The 13123-nt window shown below is 44.1% G+C and overlaps 1 protein-coding gene across 1 annotated transcript; it reads left to right on the top strand.

The window, feature by feature from the left end:
• The first annotated feature begins 6980 nt into the window (after positions 1–6980).
• On the top strand, positions 6981–11906 carry LOC124676400 (OVARIAN TUMOR DOMAIN-containing deubiquitinating enzyme 12-like). Its single transcript, XM_047212471.1, has 10 exons — positions 6981–7140; positions 8789–8963; positions 9147–9220; positions 9794–9848; positions 9963–10037; positions 10304–10377; positions 10488–10536; positions 10935–11019; positions 11296–11352; positions 11466–11906. Exons 2-10 carry the CDS (start codon positions 8796–8798, stop codon positions 11507–11509), a joined length of 681 nt encoding a protein of 226 aa, XP_047068427.1. The 5' UTR covers positions 6981–7140; positions 8789–8795; the 3' UTR covers positions 11510–11906.
• The last annotated feature ends 1217 nt before the right edge of the window (positions 11907–13123 follow it).

The following is a 13123-nucleotide window of genomic DNA, read 5'->3' as shown; positions in this document are numbered from 1 at the left end:
CAAATAACAGCATAAACCAGAAAAAAAATTGGCTAAACAAATTTTGTAGATAGCAATTGTTAAAAATATAATACATAATATTTTATGTCGGAGCAAGGATCATCTATATTTTTTATGCGACTATTTTTCTAGTTAGGGATAGAACCACATGTTGTCTCTATCTTTACGTAAATAATTGCTAAATCAAAGATCAAATAAAACAAGTACGTGTAAGAGATAGTAAAAGGAATACTTAGCTTTCGTTTTTGGAAAAGAGCACAGCGATCAGATCTTTGGATGTCGTAAAGTATTGGTTGATTCAAAACATGGAAAGCGCGAGTTCACCTCGGGACCAATCTCCAATCTGCCAATCCTCTTTTCTCTTACTGTATACGCATGTGGGACTCCAGGACACAATTGATGCATCGCCTGCTTTTCTTTTGGGATTTGTTCCAACTGATCGGTCAGCTATCGCCTGCTTTGCCTCTGTATTCTCCGTCCGTGAATAATGTTCAAGTCGCTCCTGCTTCTTTGCTTTTTCACGATCGATCTACGTATTGTGTTGCGATCCGGCCAAGGATGCAGCTATCCGTAGAATTGCTATCTCTTGCCATGACGAAGAATCTGAAAACGTTGGCGCAGCCGAATCGGACGACGACGAGCTTGATGATGATGTAGATGGATCCCGCCCGGATAACGAAATCCAGCCGCCGCAGATTCACACAGACGGCGCCAATTGACGAGGGATCAACTCGGCAATGCCTACGTATTGTAGACTAGGGTTTTCGGGAAGAGCGACGATGGAGATTCCGGGAGCGAGATTAGGCACACGACGTACCCAGCTTCGGGTCCCCTCGGTGGAGGATCCCTACGTGCTGCTAGCAATCCAGTATATGATCATAGATGTGTTTACAGGGTGCCGCCGTAGGCGGATATGTGTTGTCTATATTCTGTCTATTTGTTGGCCTATCTGTTCTCCCTTATTTCGGGTGCCCTGGCTGGCTTTATATATGCAACCAGCCTAGGGTTTTACAAGAGTCCTAGTCGACTACTTCTTCGGGTTGCCTTGTTGGGCCTTCTCTATATTGGGTCTTCTCCATATTGGGCCGAGCCAGGTATACTAATAGTGGGTACCCGAAGGGTATGCCCATGTCACTTGCATCATATACTTTGCACCCATTAATGAAGAAATACATAGAGCTTGCTAAAATTTGGTTTGCATATTTGGTTTCTCTAGAGTCTAGATAATATCTAGTATTGAGTTTTGAATAACAAGGAAGACGGTGTAGAGTCTTATAATGTTTACAATATGTCTTTTATGTGAGTTTTGCTGCACCGTTCATCCTTGTGTTTGTTTCAAATAACCTTGCTAGCCTAAACCTTGTATCGAGAGGGAATACTTCTCATGCATCCAAAATCCTTCAGCCAACCACTATGCCATTTGTGTCCACCATACCTACCTACTACATGGTATTTATCCGCCATTCCAAAGTAAATTGCTTGAGTGCTACCTTTAAAATTCCATCATTCACCTTTGCAATATATAGCTCATGGGACAAATAGCTTAAAAACTCTTGTGGTATTGAATATGTACTTATGCACTTTATCTCTTATTAAGTTGCTTGTTGTGCGATAACCATGTTTCTGGGGACGCCATCAACTATTCTTTGTTGAATATCATATGAGTTGCTATGCATGTCCGTCTTGTCTGAAGTAAGAGAGATCTACCACCTTAATGGTTGGAGCATGCATATTGTTAGAGAAGAACATTGTGCCGCTAACTAAAGCCATGATTCATGGTGGAAGTTTCAGTTTTGGACATATATCCTCAATCGCATATGAGAATAATAATTGTTGTCACATGCTTATGCATTAAAGAGGAGTCCATTATCTGTTGTCCATGTTTTCCCGGTATGGATGTCTAAGTTGAGAATAATCAAAAGCGAGAAATCCAAAATGCGAGCTTTCTCCTTAGACCTTTGTACAGGCGGCATGGAGGTACCCCATTGTGACACTTGGTTAAAACATGTGCATTGCAAAGATCCGGTAGTCCAAGCTAATTAGGACAAGGTGCGGGCACTATTAGTATACTATGCATGAGGCTTGCAACTTGTAAGATATAATTTTCATAACTCATATGCTTTATTACTACCGTTGACAAAATTGTTTCATGTTTTCAAAATAAAAGCTCTAGCACAAATATAGCAATCGATGCTTTCCTCTTTGAAGGACCATTCTTTTTACTTTTATGTTGAGTCAGTTCACCTATCTCTCTCCACCTCAAGAAGCAAACACTTGTGTGAACTGTGCATTGATTCCTACATACTTGCATATTGCACTTGTTATATTACTCTATGTTGACAATTATCCATGAGATATACATGTTATAAGTTGAAAGCAACCGCTGAAACTTAATCTTCCTTTGTGTTGTTTCAATACCTTTACTTTGATTTATTGCTTTATGAGTTAACTCTTATGCAAGACTTATTGATGCTTGTCTTGAAGTACTATTCATGAAAAGTCTTTGCTTTATGATTCACTTGTTTACTCATGTCATTATCATTGTTTTGATCGCTGCATTCATTACATATGTTTACAAATAGTATGATCAAGGTTATGATGGATGTCACTTCAGAAATTATCTTTGTTATCGTTTTACCTGCTCGGGACGAGCAGAACTAAGCTTGGGGATGCTGATACGTCTCCGACGTATCGATAATTTCTTATGTTCCATGCCATATTATTGATGATACCTACATGTTTTATGCACACTTTATGTCATATTCGTGCATTTTCCGGAACTAACCTATTAACAAGATGCCGAAGAGCCGCTTCTGTTTTCTGCTGTTTTTGGTTTCGAAATCCTAGTAACGAAATATTCTCGGAATTGGACGAAATCAAGACCCGGGGTCCTATTTTGCCACGAAGCTTCCGGAAGACCGAAGAGGAGTCGAAGTGGGGCCACGAGGGGCCGCCACCATAGGGCGGCGCGGCCCAGCCCTTGGCCGCGCCGACCTGTGGTGTGGGGCCCTCGTGTGGCCCCCCACGTTGCCCTTCCGCCTACTTAAAGCCTCCGTCGCGAAACCCCTGATGCGAAAAACCACGATACGGAAAACCTTCCAGAGACGCCGCCGCCGCCAATCCCATCTCGGGTGATTCTGGAGATCTCCTCCGGCACCCTGCCGGAGAGGGGATTCATCTCCCGGAGGACTCTTCACCGCCATGGTCGCCTCCGGAGTGATGAGTGAGTAGTTCACCCCTGGACTATGGGTCCATAGCAGTAGCTAGATGGTTGTCTTCTCCTCATTGTGCTTCATTGTTGGATCTTGTGAGCTGCCTAACATGATCAAGATCATCTATCCGTAATGCTATATGTTGTGTTTGTCGGGATCCGATGGATAGAGAATACCATGTTATGTTAATTATCAAGTTATTACCTATGTGTTGTTTATGATCTTGCATGCTCTCCGTTATTAGTAGAGGCTCTGGCCAAGTTGATGCTAGTAACTCCAAGAGGGAGTATTTATGCTCGATAGTGGGTTCATGCCTGCATTGATATCCGGGGAGTGACGAAACCCCTAAGGTTGTGTTGTGCTCGTTGCCACTAGGGATAAAACATTGATGCTATGTCCGAGGATGTAGTTATTGATTACATTACGCGCAATACTTAATGCAATTGTCTGTTGTTAGCAACTTAATACCGGAGGGGGTTCGGACGATAACTCTGAAGGTGGACTTTTTAGGCATAGATGCGGTTGGATGGCGGTCTATGTACTTTGTCGTAATGCCCAATTAAATCTCACTGTACTTATCATGACATGTATGTGCATTGTTATGCCCTCTCTATTTGTCAATTGCCCGACTGTAATTTGTTCACCCAACATGCTTTTATCTTATGTGAGAGACACCTCTAGTGAACTGTGGACCCCGGTCCATTCTTTAATACTGAAATACAAATCTGTCGCAATACTTGTTTTACTCGTTTTCTCTCGCAAACAATCATCTTCCACACAATACGGTTAATCCTTTGTTACGGCAAGCCGGTGAGATTGACAACCTCACCGTTTCGTTGGGGCAAAGTACTTTGGTTGTGTTGTGCAGGTTCCACGTTGGCGCCGGAATCCCCGGTGTTGCGCCGCACTACATCCCGCCGCCATCAACCTTCAACGTGCTTCTTGGCTCCTCCTGGTTCGATAAACCTTGGTTTCTTTCCGAGGGAAAACTTGCTGCTGTGCGCATCATACCTTCCTCTTGGGGTTCCCAACGAACGTGTGAGTTACACGCCATCAACCGTCGAACAAATACAAGCCTACCGAGGAAGAGGCCGCGCCGCGGAGGATCAAGGCCGGGGAGAAAGAAGTCGAACCACCGGTAGAGGATGGAGGGGCATACCATGCATGCTGCACAACAACTACTTCGCAGATGACGCAACACATGCCGACAATTTTCGGCACCAGTACAGGATGAGCAAGGGTCTGTTCATGAATATCTTCCACTGCGTTCGAGAGTTCGACCCCTACTTCAAGCTCAAGCACGAAGCTGTAGGCGTTGTCGTCGATCCAGAAGTGCACCGCCGCCATGAGGATGCTTGCATACGGAGCACCTGTCGATACACAAGACGACTACCTTCGCATGAGTGAGTCTACTGCCATTGAGTGCATGTACAAGTTTTGCCGAGCTGTGGTGGGAAAGTTTGGCAAATACTAATCGAGGGGGCCAACTGAGGAAGAGACCGCAAGGATTATGGCACAAAATGATGCCAGAGGATTCTCTGAAATGCTTGGAAGCATCGATTGCATGCACTGGTCATGGAAGAACTGCTCGTTTGCTTGGCAAGGTATATACAAAGGGCGTCATGGATATTGCAGTGTGGTGCTTGAAGCTGTGGCAGATTATGACCTGTGGATTTGGAATTCTTTCTTTGGCATGGAGGGATCACACAATGACATCAACGTGTTGCAGCAGTCACCGGTGTTCAGCAGACTAGTGGAAGGGTATGCTCCACCATGCAACTATAAGATTAATGGCCACCAATATACCAAAGGCTATTATCTAGCCGATGATATATATCCAAAATAGACCACTTTTGTCAAAACAATCTCGAATCCATTAGGTCTGAAGAATTCCCACTTTGCTACGCGTCAGGAGGCTTGCAGGAAGGATGTCGAGCGGACATTTGGTGTGCTTCAAGCTCAATTTGCAACTGTCTGGTGGTACCCTGTTCTAAGCTGGTCTCACGACCAAATGTGGGAGGTGATGCATGCTTGTGTGATCAATCACAACATGATCATCGAGGATGACCGCAAGAATCATGCCAGGAGATATCTTGGTCTCTATGAGTGCGAGGGCACTCTTGTGGATGATGATTTTGCTAATTTCCTTACCATGCACGCAGAGATCCGTGACAGCAATGTTCATGATCAACTTCAAGCTGATCTCGTTGAGCATTTGTGGAGGATCAATGGATTATCAATAAATGCCACGGCACCTTGATCTAGCCCTATTTATTACATTTGTTTAGTTGTTTGTTGTATTTTAATTTAAAAACAATCTCCGCAAACATATTTATTTGTATGCTATATTTGATAAATGGTTGTTGTATGCTATATTTGATAAATGGTTGTGTTTTCAAATACCATTATTTAATGTTTGGGGGGGGGGCGTTTGGGGGACACGGCTGGAGAGCGACGTCCCTCAAACGCGGCATGAACGAAACACGTCCCCAAACGGTCAATCCGGCGCGGTTTGGGGGGACGGTTTGGGGGACGCGACTGAAGATACGCTAAAATGCGTCTAGATGAATCAAAGTGCGAAAAGTACTCAGTGCCGGAGAGAATCTCCACCAACGCCCCCAATAGGGACCACAATAGCTCTATGGGGATCATAAGGTGTTTTTGAGCCACACCGATGTGTCTCAAACGTAGCCGGGTGATTTTAAAGCCCAATAGAATAGTCGGCGCTCCTGCCCCGACCCCTATGGTCGGGGTGAGAAGCAGACACGTCGGCACTCCACACCCCAACGGAATTCGCTAGTGGGTCCTGCCCGGCAGTCAGAGAATCCAACCCTACAACTAGTTCCAATCTCCCCGCCTCCCCCGCCCACCCGCCTCTGCAGTTCATGCCCAGAGTGCGCCCTCGCCCCTCGCCGCTACCACTTTCGGTATGCCTGTGAGAAAGAAGCCCACGACGTCGTCGAAGCCCCGCAAGGCACCGTTGAAGGTGAAGCCGACGACCATGTCTGTGGAGGAATGGCAGGCCCTCATCGACCGGTGTCAGATAGTGACTACGGATTGGAGGAGGCGTGTCCTGGCCAGCGAAGCCAACCAGGCCGCAACGACATATGCGGAGGCGATGACGCAGGGCCTTGGAGGCGCGCAATACGAGTGCCCGAGTGGCTACTTCTTTGTCACCGGGCACAGTCTTGGGGCCAAGCCAACGACTTTAGAAGTATCACGTCCCCGTCATCGGCGGCCTTCTTCTTCGAGCTGTTGTTGCCGCAGGCGCCCTTCACCCCCGAGGTTGGCGACAACTATTTGAAAAACTTGACTTGCAGTTCATTTCCTATTTGTAAATGTCATTTTATTTTGAAGCAAAATTGCTATCGGGGCTAGCCTACTGGGATCGCTGGCATTGGAAATCATTTCTATATGAAGGGATGTGTTGTCTGCGTCCCAATAACGCTATAGAAACGTTGATGGAGATGCTCTAACATTCAGAAATTTTGGCTGTTTTTAAAACCTACTATTATGCTCAGCTGGCAAAAACAAACAGTCAAACTCCTTTGCTGAGGAAGCAATTTGCGATTGCACGTACCCTACCAACGTGTGGCCCACTTGTCAGGCAGAGAAAATAGCTGGGCCCTGGATGGGGTGGTGGTTAGGATGCCGTACGCGTAAGAAAACGCGGCAGCGAATCGCAACTGAAGCAACCAGAATCGGCGTCGGCGTCCCCTTTTAAATCGCAGCTCGTACTTACTTGCTCCAACAAGAACGAAAAAGGGGGGAAGCCGTCTCCCTCATCAATCCGCGTCCCCTTTCCGTTTCTTCCATTCCACCTCACCTTCCCTCCCCCACGAAATAAATAAACGCGCCCCCACCGGAAAGAAAGCAAAAGCCTCCGCCCTCGCGCCCCCGCCGAATTCACACCCGACGGCCACCGCAGGTATGCTCCCGTGCCGCTCCCAGCGTGATTGGGGACCTGTTTTCCTTTACCTTGCTTTGGGGATTTCTCTGTGCGGTGGTAGAAGAGGAAAGCTCGAATCGGGTTCATGGTCTACGGGCGCGGAATGGATCTTTTTCTTGTTGTTGTTTGAGGAAATTACGGGGCGGGATCGATTAGCGCGGGCTGCCGGGGTTGGGGAGTTGCTAGGGATCTTGCCAATCCGTCCAGTACAACGGCTAGAGGTAGATTGATTCTGGAGATTCTGGAGGTAGCTTCTTCAGTTGTTCCACGAGCAAACTGATGCTCCCAGGTGCCAACAGTCTATGCAGTTTCTCGCTCAGATTTTCGGTGGTTGGGAGTCGGCCACAATCAATGCCCAAATGCAGAGTCAACGATTTGTTTTGGGTCTGATTGAACAACCTGATTGTGTTAGTTGCAACTGGAGACCCTGAAGATTCTGGGCGGGAGTGAGTATCCATAGGCAGGCAGAGGCAGGACCCATTTTGTCATCTGGATACCGTTGACTAGGCTAATTGCAGCCCCCTTCTACTCGACAGTAGAAATCCTCTTGGATTCTAGAAACCAATGCAGATGCCTTCAGGACTTGAAAGAGCTAGCAGAGAAGTTAGTTCAATTCTAGAGGAGGAGAGACTCTCTCTCCTGATCATTGCAATGCCCATGAGACTAAGCGACCCAATTTGCTCTTGTGTACAATGTTGTCAGAATCGTGATTTTGAATCAGATCGGAACCTCTATGGTAGGATCGCAAACTGTAGGATCTTAACTTTTAGAATCGTAAAATCTTAGATTCTACTTAGCATAATCGTTGAATCGTTACACTCAATTTGGGTCGTAATTCGTAAAGTCGTATAATCGGATAGTAGAATCATGATTCTGACAATTATGGCTGTGTAATCGGGACTCTGCTTGCTTCAACCTCAACATGATCCATTTCCCTATTACACACGAATAAAATAATAAAATTGCAAAAAAGGAGAACTAATTAAAAAGATTTGCCACCCGCCTTACACACACTCGGATGAAATCATCCTACGTAAGAAGACAAAAGGGATAAGAAGAAAGCTTCGGGTCTAATGGAGCAGCTTGATCGCTAGCTTCGACACGTCATTACATATCAAATATCCTGCACACATTATGCAGATATATAGAGTGGATTATTCAATGGAAGTGGACAAGTAGTTACACCTTACATCATACATAGGATCCTAGATATATCACCTATTGATACATTTTCATTTGGTTTGCTACAACTGAGTGTGTGGTGTATGTAAACAAGGATACATTGCATCAAATGATTGTCCAATTCATTATTCGTCATTCTCAATAAACAAAGATAATTTTAGCAAATGCAGTAAACTAATAATTAGAGGCTCCTCTCATGTTCCCTTCAATTAGTATATGGTTTACGAAATAAAGTCTTGCTTTATGATTTTATATCCTTGTAGATTGTATATATTTCCTGTAATTCTGTATTTGCCTAGTGCTCATAAATTTCATTTACCGTTTTCCGTGCCCTGCATATGTTTCATTTTTTGTTGTCTATGACATCTGAATATCTATGTTCTACCAGCACATTTCGTGAACATATTGTAAAATACATATTTTCCTCATTTTCTTTTTCCTGTAGGTTGCAGATGACGCATAGGTTTCCAAGTGAAGGTGCCTCATCCAGCTCTACCTCTGCGAGCAGCCAGAGAAGCGAGACCGATGATGACAAAATGATTGCGATGCTTCTTGAAGAAGAATATGCCAATCTTGATGGTGCTATGGCCAAGCGTCTTACAAATTTAACATCTATTCCTGTAAGCTGTTGCATGCATGTTCTGTTCTGTTCTATTTATTTCTGTTTTCCGTTCCTTTGCTAGTAAGTACCGTTGATTTGTTTGTTTTGCCCCCTTATGGTTTTCTCTACTCTATGGTATGATATTTACTGGTTAAAAAGATGAATTTCTACCTGACACTCCTTTCCTTTGGCACATTTACAGCATGTTCCCCGGATCAACACGTACTTCCCGACGTATAGTGATGCCACTATGGATCATCACCGCCTTCACGATAGGTACCTTTTAATAATTTTTTATATATGATTTAATCTAGTACAGTTTTTTACTTCTGCCTCTCGCAAAGCTAGGCTTCATTTTTAGCATAGAAAGTACTACCATATATCGCCTTCAGTGGAAGAGGACCAGAGGTATTAATGTTTCATGCATGTCGGATGGCTACATGCTTTCTTATCAGTCTTTTGGAAAACATTTTGACACATATTAAGAGTCCAGAGTTGGTAGCTATACAAGTCCATAGAAATTTATTCTTGCATTAGTCCATAGAAGTTGACCCAAAAGGTAGAAGCATGATTTTTTGCTCTGAGCCTGACATTTGGGACTCTATGAAAGACATCCGGAGGACATAGGGAAAACTTTGGCACATCGTTCGGATTGTGCATCTAAATCATATCTTGCCTTTATTTTTTACGTTTCAGTTAATTGTTTATCTACACACTGAAACAGTTTTAGCATGTACTCTGGTGCACACTCCAGAATCTGCTCAAGCTGACCTCGAATCACTTACCCACCTGTTTCATTGAATAATATCGTTCTTCATGTATTTCTTAATTCAAGAGTTTTTTTATTAGGTTAAATGCATATGGCTTGCTTGAAGTGAGGGTATCAGGCGATGGCAATTGTCAGGTTTGTGTTTTTTTTTCCTGAAGCAGAATTTTATTAACTTAACGAAATTACATTACCTCTTAAAGTTCTTGCCCATATGTTCATCTGATTATGTATCTATTTATTGTTTTGTAGTTCCGTGCACTCTCAGACCAGCTATATCGATCACCCGAGCATCACAAGCACGTTCGTAAAGAAATAGTGAAGCAGGTATATTGGTCACCTGGGCATATCAGAAATACCACTGTTCAGTATATGTTACTTGCTCGTATGGCTACACTAGTACACTGGCACTTCTTCCTTCTATACCTCAACACATGCATCTCACCTTTTCCATGAATACCTCCTTTGTCTGATTTACTACTTTTCCTTCTTCATGTGAGCTATAGATACACGGATTTTCATCGCTAGGCTATAGACTAGTTAATTCTGTTTACAGAGACTTGAATGCTCCCTTTTTTTTATTTCTTCTGCAGCTAAAGGCATGTAACTCCTTGTATGAAGGCCATGTCCCAATGAAATATAAACACTACTGCAAGAAGATGAAAAAGTACGCACTTACGTGGGCCTGATCTAGCTGCGGAGTACTTTGATGGAAACAGTTCATTCTTGTGATTATGTACTTAGTTATTACTGTCACTGAAATCTCATATTTTCCAGATCCGGTGAGTGGGGAGACCATGTCACACTACAAGCAGCTGCTGATAAGGTTAATTCTATTTCACACACAATGTTTCCATCATGTCCCTGCTGGACTGAAACTTTATCCATTTCCCTGCAGTGTTGCAAGATTTTCTTCCTCTTATATTTGATCAATTTTCGAATTTGTTTTTCATTGTAGACTGACATATTCTGTCAATGTCAGAAGTACTTAAGACTATAATTTTAATTATACCATAATCTTAATGGTCTCTTAATCTCTCGTATTATTACTTTCTTTGTGCATTACATGTCATATTTATACTTGTGCGGCACTAAAAGTTCTATACATTAGTTGAATATATACTACCATAGTTTTGTACCCTTATATGGAATTAGATGTTCACATCTTGACAAGATGAGCCCCTTGAGAAACAAGACACCTAATGTTTCTCTTTGCTTCTGCAGTTTGCTGCGAAAATATGTCTTCTAACATCATTCAGAGATACCTGTTTTATTGAAATTGTTCCACAATATCAGGCTCCGCAGAGAGGTAACGTTTTGGCCTGTGTCAAGGAACAACAAATATTTTGCTTAAAAAATACTAGTCGCGAATGGTACTGTTTTTAGTTAGTATTTACTTGCACTTGCTGCTTCAGCATATTATTTCCCTCACTAGATGTGTTGCACATAATTTGCAAATAAATAAATACCTGTTGTGCGCATGCTTATACATATATTATTTTTCATTACTGCATAAATATAGATTAAAGCAAACAAATAAATAACTGGTTGTGATGGCTCATGTTGACGCTGCATGTTTTTTCAGAGCTCTGGCTAAGTTTCTGGTCCGAAATTCACTACAACTCACTGTATGATGCTCGAGGTGAGAACCGCAATGCCCTTAGCTTCTTTAGCCATGGATCTGTGATGCATAGTCTGTTCGTCTGATTCTATTGTATATATTTTCTTAAGAGGAAATTACTTGTTGCGTTGCAGTCCCAAGCCAATACAAGCCTAAAAGGAAGCACTGGTTTTTTTAGATCCACTTGCTGCTTCAGGCTTTGGATTTTGTTGCATGGCCTTCTCGACGCGACATCCTCATGTAGAGCGGACACCACCTCTGTGTCCTTCTCCACTGAAGGTGTGAATCGTGGGTCTGTTGGATGGCACTCCTTGGGGCGGTACTATACAACATCAGATATAGCTCAATACTGAATTTGAGGTTGCTTGTAAATAGATGCCTACACTGACATACAGATTGATTGTACAAATGTTTTTTTCATTGTTACATTTGTATACGGTGCTACTCCATGTAGTTTCATTCACTTCATTTATGGGAACAATTCGTTTTAGGTTAAAATTTTCAGACTGGATGTCCATCGGAAGTACTCAGTGCCTGAATTACATATGCATATATGGGACAGCAGTTGCCAACTCTGCTTCAAAAGTTTTTATTGGTGATGCGCTATTTTGGCTTCAGTGGTGTTTAGAACTAAATATTCTCTCCACTCGCCCACAATTTATGTCTGCCAAAGTGTTTGGGTGTTCCTGATTTCAGCCCACGCTCACTCCGCCAAAATGTTGGCTAGCCAATAGTTTGCATGAAGCATTGGTCGCCCAAGATTTTGGCTAATGCCGCAAAAAGGCAAACTAGAGTTTGCAAACTGTGAAGGCAAGGAAAAAAAACTAGCCATGATCCAAACAAGACCCGAAGTGTACATTGGACACAAATGACAAACCAAACATACTCCTGGCTCGCACGCAGACACTACCCTCGACCCGTTGTCTGTCTAGATACATGCCTCTTCTCCTCGCCTTATCGGCCACCTCAGCTGGCATGTTGCAAATCAACCATTGAGCTTGTCATTGGACGCATGTATCGCCCTAGGTGTCGGACCATCCGTGACACGGTTGATGATGACAAGACCGAGAAAGACGATGGAAGCACGAGGACTTTAAAACCATGCACAGTCGTCCACTTCAATCGTGCTTCAACTGAGGAAATGTTAGAGTACATATATAAGAGTTAAGATGGACTAGGATATTAGATTTTCCCATACTCCAAGTCTCCTCCCTCTATCTCTGGAACTATATATCCCATGATGGTCACCCTAATACAACAATAAATAATATGTATCCGTATAGTTTTACAGCGCCAAGCCGGGACGTCGTCACACCCTCCTTTTTCTAAATCCCCGCGGCCATCATTAACCATTGGACCCCTCATGCGACTTCGGCATCGCTGTCCTTGCTGAAGGCGCGGCCTTGGGCGAGAAAGGGGGGGTCCGGTGCTGCAGCGGTGGGCAGCGCCCACTTCTTCTCCGGCTTCCCGTGCAGTTTCTTCTCGGAGGCGAGCGACGGGACTACGGGGCGGCTCTCCTCAGGATGTGTGCTAGCAGTGTCTGACTGTGCACGGTGGTCCGCCGGGGGTCTCGGCTGCACTTCCCATTCAGGCTCAGGGAGAGCGCTGCCATTAGCCGACTGTACGGCGTCCTTCGAACCAGGACGAGGAGGCATGGAGCCTTCTTCGGCCATGGACTGGGTGTGAGTGCATTTTCCGTTGTCCAGGTGCAATCCATGGCGTCAGGTCTGCTGACTCCTTCTTCAGCTAGCTTCTCTAGACTTCGTCGCTGCTCGTGGATGAGGGCCTCGGC

The sequence above is a fragment of the Lolium rigidum genome, chromosome 7, assembly GCF_022539505.1.
Source record: "Lolium rigidum isolate FL_2022 chromosome 7, APGP_CSIRO_Lrig_0.1, whole genome shotgun sequence".
In the NCBI taxonomy this organism is placed as follows: Eukaryota; Viridiplantae; Streptophyta; class Magnoliopsida; order Poales; family Poaceae; genus Lolium; species Lolium rigidum.
The sequence above is the reverse complement of the archived record's forward strand: the minus strand, read 5'-3'. Positions and strand labels throughout refer to the sequence as shown.